Source organism: Crotalus tigris, unplaced genomic scaffold (genome assembly GCF_016545835.1).
Source record: "Crotalus tigris isolate CLP2741 ecotype Arizona unplaced genomic scaffold, ASM1654583v1 scf7180000018445.1570621, whole genome shotgun sequence".
Taxonomy (NCBI): domain Eukaryota; kingdom Metazoa; phylum Chordata; class Lepidosauria; order Squamata; family Viperidae; genus Crotalus; species Crotalus tigris.
This window is the reverse complement of record NW_024097006.1, coordinates 292,556-310,848: the sequence shown is the minus strand read 5'-3', so window position 1 is coordinate 310,848 and position 18,293 is coordinate 292,556. Positions and strand designations below refer to the sequence as shown.

The 18,293-nt window shown below is 39.0% G+C and overlaps 1 protein-coding gene across 3 annotated transcripts in view; it reads left to right on the top strand.

Annotated features, from left to right (window-relative positions):
• Positions 1-16,907, top strand: part of OLFM2 (olfactomedin 2) — a 218,059-nt gene extending 201,152 nt beyond the window's left edge. For all 3 annotated transcript variants that reach the window (XM_039352553.1, XM_039352552.1, XM_039352551.1), the window contains exons 5-6: positions 205-311; positions 16,060-16,907. In XM_039352553.1, coding sequence (XP_039208487.1) covers positions 205-311; positions 16,060-16,737 — 785 coding nt within the window. In that variant the 3' untranslated portion in view covers positions 16,738-16,907. The remainder of the gene's footprint in view (positions 1-204; positions 312-16,059) is intronic.
• Positions 16,908-18,293: the final 1,386 nt, after the last annotated feature.

Sequence of the window (18,293 nt, the reverse complement as noted above, 5' to 3'; positions counted from 1 at the left end):
TTCAAAGCATGAAACCTTTTTTGGCTTTGTCAACCTTACCTTGGAAGGAATTCAGGTGAGTGTCAGTGATTTGATGACACCTTTCATGCTAGTACATTTTTCCCTTGACTCAGGAATGGGTGGTCAGAGGAGAAGAAAGATTTAATCCAGAGGTGGAGAAAGAGGTCTCATTCTCTGTATCTCTTTCTCTGTTTTGCATTTCAGGTTGTGGAAAACTCACTGGAATAAGCAACCCCATTACTATCCGAGCATCTGGATCCAGATTTGGCTCTTGGATGACCGACACCATGGCTCCAAGTTCTGACAACCGGGTGAGTATGTGAGAAGAAAGTGCTATCTTCACTTCACATTGAGGTAGTCTCACATTTGAGTTACTTCTAGGGAATCAGGGGCTGAATTAAATAGTTCCTTGCTTAGTGCCAACAGAAAGCTGACCTTTTTTTTTTCAAGTCCAACATAGATGGAATAAAGTAGACCAACAACAGCAAATCTTCCCCACTTATTTGATTTTGTAAGTGAAACATGACATAATAAGCACAATATGCTCAGCAACAGTGGAAAGCATAACTGTAGACAACACCTGCTGCTCAGCATGTTGTTGTCTCTCTCAGTTGCAAATGACAGCATTAATGAGAAAAACAGCAAGAAATAAATATTGGAAGGCCATCTCTGGAGGGACTTAGGGAAAGAAAGAGCACTGTGAGGGTAGTCTTTACTTTTATTTGTGAGGAAGGAAACCCACGATTAGCAGATCTGATGCATGACCATGTAGACTGTTATCTCCTTCTTTCCATTTCTCCCAGTGGCTGCTAGTGCAGTTTTGGCCCAAGCCAAAACGGAAGGAAGTTCTATGTCCTACTTCCAAAGTACTGAAGCATGAGTTTATTCCTCACCCATTCCACCTTTTTTACTCATTGTAGAGACATACTTATAACAATGCGAGTTTCAGCACTGTAGGTTATAGCAAAGTTTTGCCTGACATGGTCTTTTCTCTTCCCCTCTCTTCAGTTATTATGGCAATGGGCTTGGATTGTTGCCCTGCATATCACTGGAAGAAGCAAACAACAGCCAGTGGGGAATTTAATTTGGAACAAGGTTTTTCTTGTGAGGAGAGAAAGGGGTACCTTTCTACCTCCTTGCAGAGTGATTTCCATTATCAGGTTCACAAAAGAAGATCATATCTGCATCATGCTATACTTTTATTTTCATGGCTTTATATATATACAAATTGTACTCATCTCTTTTCTGTAAGAGTCGCTCAGAAGTGGATGAGGCTGCCGAGGTGATAAAGGAAAGAAAGCTTTTGCTATTGGGAGATGGGGGAAGAAAGGCAAGAGAAATATGGAGGATGAAGAAAGCACTGCTGAGGGTATCACCCTCAGAAATCCTCCATTTATAAAGGAGTTACAGCATTGGAAGAAAACACTAGGGTACCATATATCAGAGTATATTTCAAGCTCACGGCCATTTCTGAATCTTGACCATGAGGTTGAAATATACTCTGGATTATAGTTCTGACAATATGCCTGGAAAAAAATGGATTTTCAATCTTGACTTTAAACATATTTCTTACCATTTTGGATGATCCTCCTACTAACCTGAACACTTCTTATTTCCATTCATTCCTGTGTGTGCATGCATTTGTTTATGTGTATATACACAGAAAAATACAGAACTTTTTTTTTTTCCCAGTAGAAGTACACAGTTCCTGTGGTCAGCATCTTTCACAGTTTAATTTATATCGGTTTTGCAGTTTGCCTTAATTGATGTGCTGTGAGAAACATCTAGCTTTGAAAGTGACCACTCTGGTCCCTGGAAAGTTCAAAACCCTTATTGTAAGCAATATTTGGAGAAAGGATAACAACAACAAAAAAAAATGGATTGGAAAGTTCTCTTTGTAATAATATGACTGAATTAAAGGGAAAGAGATGCCTCATTTTCAAGTCACGCCCATCAGCAGCTGATTTGTTGCTTAACTGTTTTGTAATGAGAAGGCTATAAAAGAGGGGCCTAATTTCATGCTTGTGGGATGAACTTGGAGGAGAGATAGAGATCAGGATGGGAGATGAGAAGTGGGGGGGGGAAGCAGAGATTTGAAATGGATTGAGCAATGAAGGAAATGAAGAGGGCAATGGGCAAAGTCATCTTCAAGTGACAGATTCAGTCATCTTTACAAATAGCTTCAGATCTTCCCATCAAGTAAAAGAGAGAGGGAGGGAGGGAGGGAGAGAGAAGAGAAAGGGGGCCCAGAAAGTGAAAGGGTGGTCCCCTTGACTTATACATCCAAACCCCAATACATTGTACTCTAATGGAGCCCTCCGAACCCACACAAAAAAGGCTTTCTTATCTCCATAATGTAAAAATGGGATAAGCAAGCTTTTGACAGCCAGCTTCATTAATTAATCTGGAAATTGGATGCAAGGTGGCTGAGAATGCCTCAGGCACTTAAGCAGGGTGGGAGTTTTCTGATTTTTTCTGACTGGACAAATTTGGGATTTCTTGCTCTTCCCACCCACCCACTCCCACCCCCATAGTACTAAGCCTGTTTGGGATACACAGTACATGGCTAGTACCCAACATTCCTAAAAACTTAAAATAACAGAATGGACCTTGCAGGTCATCTAGCCAAACCCCCTACTCAAGCACTAGACTCTATACAATTTCTGACAAATGGCTGTCCAGTCTCTTGAAAGCCTCCAGTGATTAAGCATCCACAACTTCTAAAGGCAAGCTGTTCCATGGGCTGATTGTTCTCACAGTCAGAAAATGTCTCCTTATTTCTAGATTAAATCTCTCCTTGATCAGTTTCCATCCATTGTTCCTAGTCTGGCCTTTGGGTGCTTTAGAAAATAGGTTGTCCCCCTCTTCTCTGTGACAGCCCCTCAAATATCTGCTATCATGTTACCATGGTCTTTCTATTCACTAGACTAACCATGCCCATTTCATATGTTTTAGCCTCCAGATCCCTAATCATCTTTGCTGCTCTTCTCTGCATTCTTTCTTTTTTATATGGATGCAGTATTCTAGGTGCGGTTTTACTAAGGCTTTATAGAGCGGTACTGGTACCTCATGCGATCTTAATTCAATTCCTTTGTTAATGCGATTTAGGATTGCATTGGCTTTTTTATCTTCTATCACCCACTGCTGGCTCATATATAGATTGTCCACTATGACTCCAAATTCCCTCTCACAGTTACTGCTATTAAGCTAGGTTTCACCTAATCCATACATATATTTTTGGTTTCTCTTGCCTAAGTGTAAGACCTTACTTTTTTCTCTATATTGAATTTCATTTTGTTAGATAGGGCCCAATGTTCAAGTATGTCAAGATCCATCTGGATCTTTAGCCTATTAGGATGTTGCTATTCCTGCCAACTTAGTGTCATTTGCAAGTCTGATGAATTCCCCTTCTATTCCCTCATCTAAGTCAGAAGATATTGAAGAGTACTGTGCCTGAGACAGAACCTTGTACCTCACTGCTTACTTCCCTCCATGTAGATGTAGTACCATTAAGGACTTCTTGTTGAGTACAGTTTGTCAGCCAATTTACAAATACATCCAGGGGTGATGCTATCTATCCCAATGTTTTCTAGCTTATCAAGAAGTAGAATTTGGTCTATTTTGTCAAGTGCCTTGCATAAGTCTAAGTACACTATGTCCACAGCATTTCACTGGTCTGCTAATTTAGTCACTTTGTCAAAGAATGAAATAAGATAAGTTTGGCATCATCTGTTTTTAACAAACTCATCCTGACTTCTAGTTATAACTTTATTTAGTGTTTCTCGAATGATCTTTGCAGATCTGTTTTTGATTATCTTTTCCAGTATCTTCCAAGGTATTGATGTTAGGCTGATTGATCTGTAATTTCCTGGGTCTCATTTTTCCCCCTTTTTTTGAAAATGGGAACCACATCAGCTCTTTTCCCAATCCTGAGGTACAGTAGTTCCCTGGTACTTCAGGATTTTTGAAAGATATGATGCAATGGCTCTGAGATGACATCTGCCAGCTCCTTAGAACTCTGAAAAGTAATCTGTTAGGTCCCGGTGATTTATATTCATCAAGATCAGACAGCCGTTTTCTTATCATTTTCTTGCTTATTTTAATCTTTATTTCTAGTCTGTCTTTTACAGTTTAGTAGGTTAGGCTACAATTTCTTTTTGCGTGAAGACCAATGCAAATTTTAATTTTTACTTCTAGTTCACCTTTTATAGTAGTTTTTTGGTACGTTGGGCTAAAATTTCTTTTTGCGTGAAGACCAATGCAAAAAACGAGTTAAGTAGTTCTGCTTTCTCTCTATTACCTGTTATTTCCTTGCCATCTTTTCTTTTTAATGGACTGACTATTTACTTGACTTTGTCCTTGTTATTTATATGCTGAGAGAAACTTTTTAAATTATCTTTGACTTTTATGGCAAGTTTTGTTCATTTTGAGCCTTTGCTTTCCTGACTCATCTTTGCAGATTCTGGCTATCTGCTGATATTCTCCCTTATATGTCCCTCTTTTCATTTTTTGTGCTTATCCTTTTTGTCTTTCAGTTTATCAGAGAGATCTTTGTGCAGCCATGCTGGTTTCTTCTTAGATTTCTTGTTTTTCTTTTTCAATGGTATTGTGCTGGACTGGACTTTTACGATCATATTTTTCAGAGTTTCTCAAGCTTCTTGGGTTGTTTTCCCCTTTAGGATTTTCATCCAAGGAGCCTTTCCCAAGCTCTGAGTTCGTTAAAATCAACTCATTTAAAATCTGATATGATTATGTTCTACTGCTTGTGTTTGCATTATGTTGAATACCAGTATGACATGATCACTCTCACACAAGGCTCCAGTAATTTCAACTCCTTCTATCACTTCTTCTCAGTTAGTAAGAATTAAATCCAGTATGGCTATCCTTCTAGTTCCCTCCTCTATCTTTTGGACAACATAGTTGTCAGTTAGGTTGGTCACTTTATGCAGAATTAGTCTTCCAGTGGATGTCAGGGTAATTGAGGTTCCACATTACTATTGTAGAGTATTTACTACATGTTTTTTTTAGCTGGTTAGCAAAAAGTACTTCTATTTTTTTCTGCTTGATTGGATGGCCTATAGGGGAGTGATGCAAAAGAATTGTGTTCACATGTGCCAGTTCTTTAAGATACCCTTAGGATTCTGTAAGGTCATGGGATGGTGAACCTGAGCAGCAGTCTGGCAACCTTGGTCCATCTAGTTCAGCAACATCTGCACTACTAGCCATGATTTTCTAGGTTTTTCTAAAGAGCCAGGGGATGTGCTAGACCAATTTGAGGGTTTTTTCCCATGTAACATAGACTTTTCCCCTACAAGGGATAATGGAAGCAATTGGTACCAGGAGGAAGTAATGCACAAAAGCACAGAATTAGTTCCTGGAGAGTATTACCCTACATTAGCCATGCAATAGCAATAGCATTTAGACTTATATACTGCTTCACAGTGCTTTACAGCCCTCCTAAGTGGTGATGAGGTTGCAAATAATAATGAAAAAAAACAAAAATCTAGGAATTTCCATGGGAGGAGTCACAATCCATTTGCTATTTTCCCTTTAGCCCCAGAGACCCCTGCTCACTTTTTCCTGCCATCTGACTAATAGTCACCAGTGATTAGGGGGTTGGACTAGAAGACCTCCAAGGTCCCTTCCAATTCTGTTTTCTGTTATTCTGTTAATATCTTTCCCTGCTGTGGTTAAAGAGAAAACCATTACAGTCAGTAGGCAGAAGTAGCCAAGATACTCTCCCCAACCCTGCTCAGTGCCACTCTACTCAACCTGAGTCTCATGTGGCTCCACTCATGTGGCTCCAAAGGGCTCCATTGAGGCCAAAACAATTCTACCCCATTCTGAATGAAAAGTCTCCTTACACGAGTGATAGGGATGACTTCAGAGGAAGTGGAAAGGTGTCAGGGCAACAAGTCCTCATCTTGCAGTTGTAGATCATTCCCCAATTTCAAATGGAGAATCCATAAGCTGAATTTAGTGCATGCATTTCAATGTACAACTTTCTTTGCAGAATGTCTTGTCCCTGTGAGAGGTTTCCAAGATATTGTGTTATTTTATCTGTTCTTCCATGGCGGTTTACCACATAAAAGCAACGCAATTCAGAGCCAAAGATATTCAGAAAACCACATTAATATGCCTAGCAATTTTAACTGAACCAATTATAATAACACACAATCTTGAAATGCCTCTCAGCCAAAAGGAAACAATAAAAATCCAGACAATTAGAAGGTTTTTGGCTTTTGTTTCTGTTCTTTACAAAACCTTTTAAAAACAGCCCTAGCTTGGGCCTGGCTTATATGTCTTGAGAGAAAACTTTCAAAGCCGTGACTGAGATGGGCCTGGGCTGAATAAAAGGTATAAATAAAACACCCTCAAATTTAAGGGACACCCACAGATAATGCTTTTCTGGGTCTCCCCCTCCCTCATGGTTAATCTTTCCCCTTGTTATTTCTCCTGTTTTCTTAACGTAGTACAGTCAGTAAATGGCAGGACATAAATCAAACAAGTCAAAAGACAGATAAAAATAACTTGCCTTCCTGTTGGGTGAAAACAAATGTTGGATGATTGGAGATTTTTATTTCAGAATTGAAATGGGGGGGTGGGATTTCAGCTGCCTTCAATTCAGGGTTGACTCTTCCCAACTCCCACATAAGTCCCTGCAGTTTTCATGGCAAGTTTTTTCAGAAGTGGTTTTCTTTTGCCTCCTTTTGACAGAGAGTGACTGGTCCAAAGTCACCCAGCTGGTTTTGTGCATAAGGCATAACTAAGCTTCATGGTCTCCTGGTTTATAGCCTGATGCCTTAACCACCATACCAAACTGACCCCTCTCAAGAAGAATAGGGTATTTAAAAAAATGAAATACATTTAGAAGGGCCTCCTTGCTTGTTCCTGTTGCAAATTATAGAATCCACAATGTTACTGTATGTTTACATAGGAGGTTCTTATTATCTAGAGCAGGGGCCTTTAAACATGGCACTTTTATGACTTGCGGACTTCAACTTCCAGAATTCCTCAGCCAGCATGCCTGGCTGAGGAATTCTGGGAGTTGAAGTCCACAAGTCATAAAAGGGCCAAGTTTGAAGACCCATGATCTAGAGCAAGATAGCAAACTATGATCTCCCCCCACCACCCCTCATGATATTGGTGAGCCACAACTGTGAGCATCTCTTGTCATCCATAAGGCTGGTTATGGGTGCTGTCATTCAGCATTATCCAAAGAGCCAGATTCCCAAATTCTGATATAGAGATTTATTTATGGATTTCCATGTGAACAGATGTTGAAACGTATAAGCTTAAAAGCCATTCTATAATTTTCTAGAATCACTCTTTCCCAGTTTTCAAGGACTTGGCAAAGTGTTTTGAATTGATGATGAATGATTTATGGAGAAGAAAACCTAACATCACCCATCTTGCATCCGCACACAACGATGCATATCCAACTGAGCTTCCCAACAGAGAATAAGGAGAACTTGGTCTCATCTGATCATCTTCCAAGCATGAAACCAATCTTGCCTGCATCTTTGCTATCACAACATTTTTTCAGTTATTAAAAACTACTCAGGCATTTAATCAGTAGAAAAGAATGAAAATGTGCTTTAACTCAGTAAATTAAAGGAGATAAAACTTTTATTAAAACACACATAAATCATCTGTTAAGACTCAGATATGTTTACTCAGCCTCTGCAGCTGAGCTTCTGGGCAACATAAAGCTGAGTGAAAATGATTGGGAGGAGAAATTGGGATGGCAGGAAGCCTACACTGTGTATTTGGACAGCCTTTAGAAGCTGATATTTACCGACCCATTTTTCTCCAGTTATAGAATCATGGATAATGAAATGAATTAGCCAAATATGAACTATTGGCCATGATGGCTGCGAACCATGGGCAATGTAATGCAGTGCATCTGTAGCATACCAGGATAGGGACAACTGAGTTACACTGCCTATGTTTTTCATGAATACAAGCAGCATTGCATGTTTTATATTGCCTATTTGTGAAAAGATATGTGGTTCAAGTCCTAGTAGTAATTGTGTAAAATATAGTAGGTTGTTGTTTGGGAATGAGCCTTTCAATGATCTTCCCCAATTCTGGAATGCCCTCCTTCACAAGGAACAACTCGACTCTAATTTTGGCATTGTGCAAAAACATTTTTATCTTCCTAGGCCTTTTAACAGTATACTTTAATATTTTATCAACTCTGCAGAGTTAATTCATTTTACTTCAGTTGTTTTACTTTTAGCTGCTTAGAAATTGAAGCTGTTTGCATTATTAGCTGCTGCTGTTGGTTTACATTTTTAATTTATGTTTTTAGGTAGTGCTTTGAATGTATTTGTGTATGTTCCCTGGGGAATAACTTCATTTTGAATAAGCAGAATATAGGAAAGTTTTAAATAAGTAAAGACCAACCAGCATGTGTTGGATACAAATTCAGTCTAACTTTCTGCCTGAAAGTTGTTTATGTGCAATGTATTAATTACCGTTTGCTAGTTGTTTATGAAAAGAATTAGCATACATTTCTGTCACCTGTATTTTAGATGGCCACAATCCAAGGAAGGCTGAATTATATTCAAACAATCATATGATTCCTTTTGGAGGGATAAATAATGTTAGGCAGAGCACAGGAAAGGAACATAAAATATAAAGCCAAAAATGTTTAAGGCATGAGATAAGAACAGAAAGAAGAAGCAGTGCCAAAACCTATTCATACCAACCCATTCATTATATTTCACCACACTTTTTTTTCCTCGTTGACCTTCCATTCCAAGCCCATGCATTGACTCATCCATTACCATTTTTTTTTTTTGAGAATCTTATCGACTCCATCCATCCATGACATTTTAGCTCTTCCCCTTGGCTATTAGAACACTACATATACCTCCCAGTTGGTGGCATGCAGGTAACAATAGCTTGGCCTGTGGGGTAATCTATATGAGAAATCCTAGTTTGCGTCGAAGAATGTGTGTATATTGGGGGGTAAAACTGAGTTTTGGTTGTATTTGTGGCATGCTGGCCAAAACAGTGTAGGTAGCCTGACCTAAGTTACATGGCTGGTAACCTAGCCTACACCTTTTCTATCTCATTTTACACACACATACCCACAGAAACATGTTTCATACTCATTTAGTATTGTTTTGTATTGAACTTTGTTTTCTGAAATTGCATTGCTCAGATCTAAGTATAAGAACCATTACAAGGAATCTGTTTCCAGAACTGACTGTGTGAATCTATGAAGAGGGCTTCTATCAGAGAATCTGCAATTTTCACCAGAATAATGGCATAGCGTCATAGCACAGACTCTGCTCCATATATTCACACAGCCAGTTCTGGAAACAGATTCCTTGTAATGATCTTATATACATGCAGGTCATGTTAATATGCTCATTTCATCATTTGCCTACTCCCTGTCATGACTGACCATCATGGCTCCCACACTGTCATGATGAGGCATGGCAAATGTTCATGGTTCATATGAAACATTAGCCATAGTTTAAGGGAGAGTTAAAATGTGGTGGTATGATTAAAATATTGGGCTAGACTTGAAGAGATCCAGATTCAAACCATGGAAGATTCAAGTCTGCTATAGAAATTTATCTGGATGACTTTGAACTAGTCATTCTGTAAGCTCATTCTATCTGACTGGATTGTTATTTTGAGGATAAAAAGAAGGGAGATTCCCCTGTGAATGGGATAGGATTTTAAAAACTAAAATACATAAACATTGAAGACTGAGTATCAGCTTCCTCTCCTTTCAAAGTTTTATCTCTTGGAGGCCAATTGGAGAGTCATATTTATTTGCATCTTCACTCAGTTTCCATCCTATAGGACCTATACAGTGATCAAGCAAATGTTTGCATTATCGTTTTTTCTAGCTGACATTTCCCTCTGGGGTCTTAAAAAGCACTGAGCTCTCCTTTGAGATGTTACGCAGGTTTCCCCTCTCCCTTTCTTTGGAAAAATACAAGGAAAGAGATTTTAAACTTCAAAAGACATCCTTGAGCTTTCAAGAGAGAAAAGCTACAGATTAGATGCTGGGCAGAACCAGACCGAAACGGGGAGATGAAGGCAGCTTAATTTTTTAAAGAGGAATGAAAGGGAAGCAGATCATTGGAGATGTGGGCACTACTCCCTTTGTGTCCCAAGATCAGGCTACAGACATAGAAACCTACAAGAAAATGTCTAATCTTGGCTTCTCTATTTCACAAACTTTGGAATTGACAGCAAAATTTGTAGTTATGGCATTTGCTCAGGACTGAGGAAACAACCAACAGTGTCCTGAGGAACCGTAGCAACTGAGATGGAACAAACATCTCTCCATTTTATATGCCAAGTTGCCTTTTTTTTTCCCATCTCTAATTTTCCTCTGCAACCCTGATGATGGGGTTACTTGTCATCTCACCAGGATTTATTTCCTGCCTCAGAACCATCCAAAAGAAAAATTGGAAACAGAGAGCTGAGAAAAAAGAACAAGTGAAAATAAAGTTGGCAGACAAGAAAAAGGTTAAGCGATGCAAAGTGTTCCATCATGCCTTAGGATTATGGGCATTAGCCTAAACTATTTGAAATCCCTTAAGAAATTACTCTGGGCAAATTGTTTTTGCTGATTGCACTTCAACTTCTTTAAATCAGAGGTTGCCCTTATTCATAGGGCATCAAATTAAAACTGAGTATAAATGGCTTTATAACTTGTGATTGCCAAATGTCTCCTGGAGTAGAAAAAAAATGCTCTTAGTGGTACCAGTAACAATTCTTTTAAAAAGCCCCAATCAGAAGAAGATTTAATTGAAGCATGAGAAGCCATGAATATTACAAACTGCTAAACAGATGATTCAACAAAGAAAGATAAGGCATTCATCTAGCATCTATGGCCACCACCTAACAATTTCTCCTTAAGAATGTCCATAGTTTTCCCTGGCTTTGAAATAATGTCTCAAGTAGGTTCTGTTTCATCAAACTAAATGACAGATGATTTTTGAAAAGAGGGATCCATGATCTGTTCAGCAAGACATCAAGTGTGATTGGATCATAAGGATACAGCATGACCTGCCTTGAATGTTTTATCTAAGTAGATAAAAGGTATGACATCAGTTTAATAAATAACATGAAAATGAAATAAAAGCTTAATGTGGGCCTTCAAGGAGTCCCACATATTCTTGAATGCCTCAAGGTGAGAATAAGAATTTTGGTGGAACCTTTTCCCAGGTAGTGATCAAATATGAAGTCATCAAGTAAACAGACCAGTTAAAGTGATCCAATAGGGAGATAGGTTAGAGATAGAAAGAGATGATTTGCAGAGTCACAGGGTATACCCTCCAAAAATAGAACAAAATGAGACAGAGTTGCAAATAATTTGCATATAGTAAAAGATAATTTAAGAAAAAATATTGTATTAAAATTAATCTTGTCGTGACTCCTTTATCTGATTCAGCCAAGTATGATATTTGACCTGGTGATGGCAAAACAATGACCCATATATAATGCAAATGCCACTACGACATCCTTTCAAGGAACAAATTGCAGCATTTGTAAGATGTCACCTTTGCGCCTCCATTGCATTTCCTAGAACTCATACTGATGCCATGTTTATTTCTTCATAGCGAAAGTTACCTTTAGAGGACTTTTCTCTGAAAAAAGGCCTGATCATGGTCATCATAACCAATATGCTCTTACTGATTGGATTTCCACATGGTACTAGAAAGTAGATTGTCTGGTTTGGGCAAGTGTAATGTTTGAACCTGCCTTTTCTAAAATATGTTCTATGGCTTGGTGCTATGTGTTAACTTGGCCACTGTGACTAATTCATTAAGTCAGACATTAACTTCAAGTGTAACTCTGGTCTGTGCCCATAATAAAATTTCTGTTCTCTTTTTCACTGTTTGTTCTACCAAGTGTGAACCCAACCTCTTTCTAGTTTTCATACATGCTGTGGTCCCATTCTATGACCAGGCATTATTCTCGCCTAAGTATTTCTACTATTCTTTATCTCCATCCTCTAGTATCCTAGACAATTAGATCTGTCCCAGTGTCTTTGCTGAACTTGCCTGTGGGTTTGTTGTTCTTTTTGTGCTCATTTCAAATAATTGCATCATTAGATCCTATGAACCTGAATCTGGGAAAACTGTTTTTTTTTTTAAATTATTTATTTATTTATTTATTTATTTTAACTCTCGGGCAACTGGCTACATGCCTCCAAATTATTTCTTCTACACAACTACTGAAGGTCTTTTCCTCCTAGCCCCTATTTATTTTTCCTTTGTTTTTGACAGCATCCTCTGCACAAAAATCATCCCCATCTTTCCCAGTCAGCAAATACATAAGGGTGAGAGCTACAATCCCTTCAGACCTCATGCTTGCCATCATTAAATTACAGTCGATGATTTATGAATAGCTGGCTCATTTCCTTGAGAAGTTTTTGAAGATTCTCATTTGTCAAGATGACCCCACCTGCCAATCAGTGTCCTGCCACTACTCTTTAAGTGAGATGTTGCCATGTTGATCTACACAGAGTAGCTTTATCCAGACCAAGCTTTCCTAATATAGTAGGAGGATCCCGGCTCCCCAGGCCTTGTGCCAGGCCCAGCTATGGCAAGCTCTAGAATGAATGGAGAAGTTGCCAGTCATTCAATCTCATTACAGGCTATACCAGGTGCATTTCTTCTTCTTTTTTCTCTTGTTTTACTGCAGTCAGATAGTAAGGGGAAAGTAGCAACGTGAGTTTATGGATCATATTTTTAAGACAAACTTCCAAACAGAATGAGCAGGAAAGATTAATGGCTCTATGAGAGTGCTGTCAAGGACTCCAACAGCAGCAGGAAATCTGCAGGTCTTCAGTGTGGCTCATAGCTGCATGGATGCAGGCAGGATTTATTTCTAATTTGTAGGTGATTAAATAGCTCATCTTCCTAAATGAGATTTTCATACAGGGGCCCAGATGCTGAATGTTAGCTAAATCATCACTTCTTACTCATACTAAAATTAATTTCTTTTTGTATGGACACCCTTTCAAACAAAAATTGTCGCCTGCAAATTCTTACAAAATGCTGGTAGCTCCCAGTGAATGCCTTTGCCTCATAACAGACAGGAAATAAATTTTTCTTTCAATAATTGTTTTGTGTGTGTGTGTGTGTGTGTGTGTGTGTGTGTGTGTGTGTGTGTGTACTTATTATTATAATCAAAAGCACTTGACCTGTTCGCTGAAGAATTCCAAAAGAATCCCCTGGCATCAGAAAATTAGTGACAGAGCCCCTTCTGCTCAATTGATTAGAAATGTAAAATATAAGAGATATAAAGAAAAATAGATGAACTGAACACCAGAATTTGGAGGAGACTGGACGTTAGGAAGCATCTGCAATGCATTCTGGAACTGAGGAACTAGAAAACTCATCAGCAGGAATATTTCTTTGGAAAAAATACTCCCCATTGCTAGCACCAGGAAATGAATACCGTATTCTTATACCAAGCAGCACAATCAATAAACAAGATAAATTCTGCAGCATTGGAAGGAGAAGGTCAGAAAGTGCCAGGTTCATTCCTCATTATTTTCTAGCTTGTGCTTGCACCACAAACAATATTGGCAAAACATGAAAGTACCTTGGCAATCTTAACAATATTTTTAAACCTCTTCAACCATCAACCCTGGCTGTTAACCGGGCTAATAAAAGGTGTTGTAGCTTAAATAAACTGCAGGGCACCATGTTAGAGATGTAAGGAAAGACAGCCATTCTGACTCGGTGGAAGGTGGATATTAAAAGTTAGGATTTTTTTTCATTCTGGCAATGATGATGACAGTGATGAAGATGATGGTCATCACCACAACAATTGTGATTTTAGTGCTGTCAAAGGATACTTCTGCACAGCTGCTCATTCTCAAGGAATCCTTAAGGCAATATTAAAAGAATCAACGTCCAACACAGCTATTAGTATGGATGCTAAAAACAATGTAATTGTAAGTTTGGACACTTCAGTACAGCCACAGGCTTTCCTCACCTTTCTTGCCCTCTGCAGAAGTTTTGCAATGCTTGAGTGTCCTCGTTGCTACTCCAGCTAAGCGTTGCCAGTAGAAATGGTGAATTCTTTGCTGCTTTTCTTTTGGTTTCAAAGGAAAAGCAGTAACTGCTCTGTTGGCAAAGCTGTCCTCTAGTCCCATCTAAAGAATGGAGAGATACTATGACACTTTGGCTTCAAGAAGAAGGGAGAAAATTCCAGGAGATGGATTGTGGATTGTTGTGTCCTGCTCCTGAGAAGACTCCTGTTCCACAGCTATAAAGGAAATACTGCTAAAACTGATTTCAAAGCATTTCCTTGAGACCAGGAATTTGACCACACTGCTGAAAATCTTGTCATGGCTATAGTGTAATGTGGACATAGGGCATGGTGTTTTGGTGTCAAAATGTTCTTGTTTTCAGGGGAAATGAATCAAGATGGTTTCACTATCAGAGCCACGGGATTCCTTTGTGCAATAATCCAGATTAGGAAGAGAAAAGGTGACTCGGAGCGCACATGAGAATGATGAACCTCCTTAAATCAAATGCATCTTTTCTTAGGGTCACACAACAGAACAAGCTCAAATAAAGATGCATCTCCTTGAAGGAGTTGTCAAAGCACTTTTTTGCCTTGGAATTCAAATCTCAGCACATGCCTTAAGAGAATTTGAAATGGACCGTCCTAAGTGAAGCTCTTACCAATGATTACTCATTCCATCATAGTACTGAGAAACGTGCCTCTGTGATACTATTTCTATCCATTGTTCAACTGAAGTCTTTTCCTCATTTGAACAAACGTCCACTGCCTTGATTTCAACCCCTTACTGTAAATAGTATGAAATAATTTGCATCCTGTCCTTCTCTTAGGAAAAAGGTTTGATCTCTAAACATGTCAGGAAAGGAGATGTGTTTATGTGTGTGTGTTTGTGTGCAGGTGAACACATGTGGGGGGGCATGTGTGGGAACGGAATAGGAGAATATTCTTGATTCCCAAAGAATCCATATTAAAAAAAAAATCTCTTCAAGGTTTTCTGAGTGGTTAAAGCCTAATTAATATTTGATAATCTTGAGTAGCTTTACAGCAAAGAAGAGCTTTTTTGAGACTGTAGGTCATATTAACCATAAATATTCATACATTCATTTTGCTAGGCTTACATCCTGCTCTAATTGTTAATGACTGAGCAGCTTACATTCCTACCCTAAATAAACAAGGTCAAAATAACAAAAATAATCAATGCTCAAAATAATAGTAAAATTTTCCAGTGCTGAGAAATCTTATATTAATGTAGATTTTTACACAAGAGGAATCCCTTTCATACCATTTTCCCCTCAAATTGCTATACATTTCCTGTATATTAATGGCTGCCTTCTGAAAGGGATTCAGGTCAAGAATATTGAGGGAGCTCATTATCAGTTAGTCAGCTGCCGCCAAATTCCAATGGCCAAGCTGGGTCTGATTAAGATATATGATCCTGTGGGGGGTATTGAAGCAGCTGCTGTAAAGCTTAAGAGTCCTCTTTATATTTCAATATAAATATGATCATTCCAGAGGCAATATGTGACTCTCTGAGCTGCAAAACCTTGGACAACTACATGATGGCAGTAGATGGTTACCTCCAATGGTCATCTGCATCTTCAGAGGTAACTAGGTAGCCCTTGGGACTTGAACTCAAGATGATAAAATTTCAGTCTTAGGGTGCAATCCTATTTTTGAGGCCAACTCAAAAATCAGTCACATTGAATTCAATAGGCCCAAGTTAGTATCTATAGAATTGTAACTTCACTGGTAACTTTGCACAACACATAAGTTATAAAAAAACCAACCACATTCAAGCTGAGCGTGTTTTGTAAGGGCAGATAGTGTTATATGCTTATAGTTTCTGTGACCCTCCCCCCAAAAATGAGTTTAGGTGAATACTCCATGCTTTAGGGCACTTTTACTATTGGAAGGTTGCCATTTCGATTTTTACTTTGGGTCTGAAAGTATCTTTGGCTTGCTCTGCTTTTTCTCCTCTCCACTGAGGCCACTGGAAAATTAAAAGTGTTGTCTCATTAAATTCATTGTGTTTTTCCTCAGGTATGGTATATGGATGGCTATTACAAAGGCCGTCGTGTCCTTGAGTATCGTACCCTGAATGACTTCATCACAGGGCAAAATTTTGTCCAGCACTTGCTGCCTCACCCTTGGGCAGGCACTGGTCACGTGGTTTTCAACGGGTCCCTCTACTACAACAAGTATCAGAGCAACATTGTGGTGAAGTACCATTTCCGTTCACGGAGCATTGTTGTACAACGCAGCCTCAACACGGCTGGCTACAATAACACATTCCCATATTCCTGGGGTGGTTTCTCTGACATCGACTTCATGGTGGATGAGAATGGGCTCTGGGCAGTTTACACCACCAACCAAAATGCTGGCAACATAGTGGTGAGCAGGATGGACCCCATGACACTGGAGATACTACGCACCTGGGACACTGGTTACCCCAAGCGGAGCGCAGGAGAATCCTTCATGATTTGCGGGACCCTCTATGTGACAAATTCACACCTGGCTGGGGCAAAAATCTATTTTGCCTACTATACAAACACTTCTAGCTACGAGTATACAGATATTCCCTTCCACAATCAATATTCCCACATATCCATGTTGGACTACAATCCCCGGGAGAGGGTTCTCTACACCTGGAACAATGGCCACCAGGTCATCTACAATGTGACTCTCTTCCATGTTATCAAGACTTCAGGGGAATTATAATACTGTGGTTGAAGAGACCTAAACAATCTTGGTGGTCATTTTGTTCATTTTCTCTGTTATCTTAGGGAGGGTGGGTGGTACCGCCACCAAATTTTGGCCTAGGAAAACTCGGTGGCCTGGGAAAACTCCATAATGCCGTTATTTCTATATAATAAATGAAATGAATTTCATCTATCTTTTTCTTTCTTTTTCTTTCTTTCTTTCTTTTTCTTTCTTTCTTTCTTTCTTTTTCTTCTTTTCACTTTTGCTCTCTCCTGTGGTTGATGATGCATGGATCTGATTTGGGGGCTTCTTTGGGTGGGGAGGGATTTTTATGTTATTTTTGGATTGATTTTATTTTACTTATTTACCAGTGGCAAATAAAGACAGTCTCACTGAGATTGGAAGAGTTTGGGCCTTTCTTGGTTCAAATGAGTAACTTGCCTCAGGGAAATATTTAGGCTTATGCCTGGAATATGGTGGTTGGCTTTTCATAAAGCAGTGTTTCTCAACCTTGACAATTTTAAGGCATGTGGACTTCAACTCCCAGAATTCCACAGCCAGCAATGGAATGGACTGTCATAAAGGAACTCTGCATCTTCACCAAGCAACAGCAGAATAAATTTTGTCTTTGAAGCAGGTTCTTCCTCTATAATAATTTCCCCATGCTGCTGAAGTTGATTTTATTATCTACCAATTCTCATAGCCAATTGCTTGTCTTTCTTTTCTCCAAAGAGAACATTTCAATAAAATTCTTCAGAGTGAGGTTCCTTCACTTATCTTAGTTATGAGGAGACTGAAAGGTATACACTAATATCCTTCTTTCATCATAGCAGTCTCAGTCTCCTGACACCTCACCCTTCAATTAAAATCTAAGGAAGGATGTCATGGAGAAACTTCTCCTATTGAGGCTTTTTACATCAAGAGGTTTGAGCCAGCAGGAAGCTTTAGAGCAAGGGAGAGAGAAGGACTGGGAAAAAGCACCATCCACTTTTTCCATCGCCTCATGGAAATAGAATTCCCAACTCATATTTCTCATCAAAATACATTGAAGTATGAATGTTATGCATGAGCAACATTCAGAATGGCCTGGTTCAGAAGAAAAATAGTATTGAAAAAATAGGTATTCAAATTCTGATGTAACAAAGGACTTGTGAAACAGGATATCAATTCATTCATTCATTTCCTCCTGTCGCTGTTCAGCAGTCCAAAAAGGATGCTATACCATGGTTTGTTTGATGACAAGCATATACATCTACTACAGGTGGGGAAGGAGAAAGGAATGGGTCAGAGAATAAGACAGAAAGCAAGATGTTGAAAAACAAGGTATATGGGAAGAGAATATAATGTCTGCTTTGCCAGCAAATAGTCCCAGGTTTAATTCCCGGCATCTCCTAATAAATAACATTGAAGTACCACAGAGAGACCTGTGAAGTTGTCAGTCAGAATAGACCAAGGAGACATAAGAAATGCAGATTCACCCTCCCTTTCTTCTCTCCAGCTTTCATGTGTTAGCTGAAACAGAATCTCCAAGTAAATTATGGACCAGCTTCAGAAGACGTTGGATGTTTCTGCCT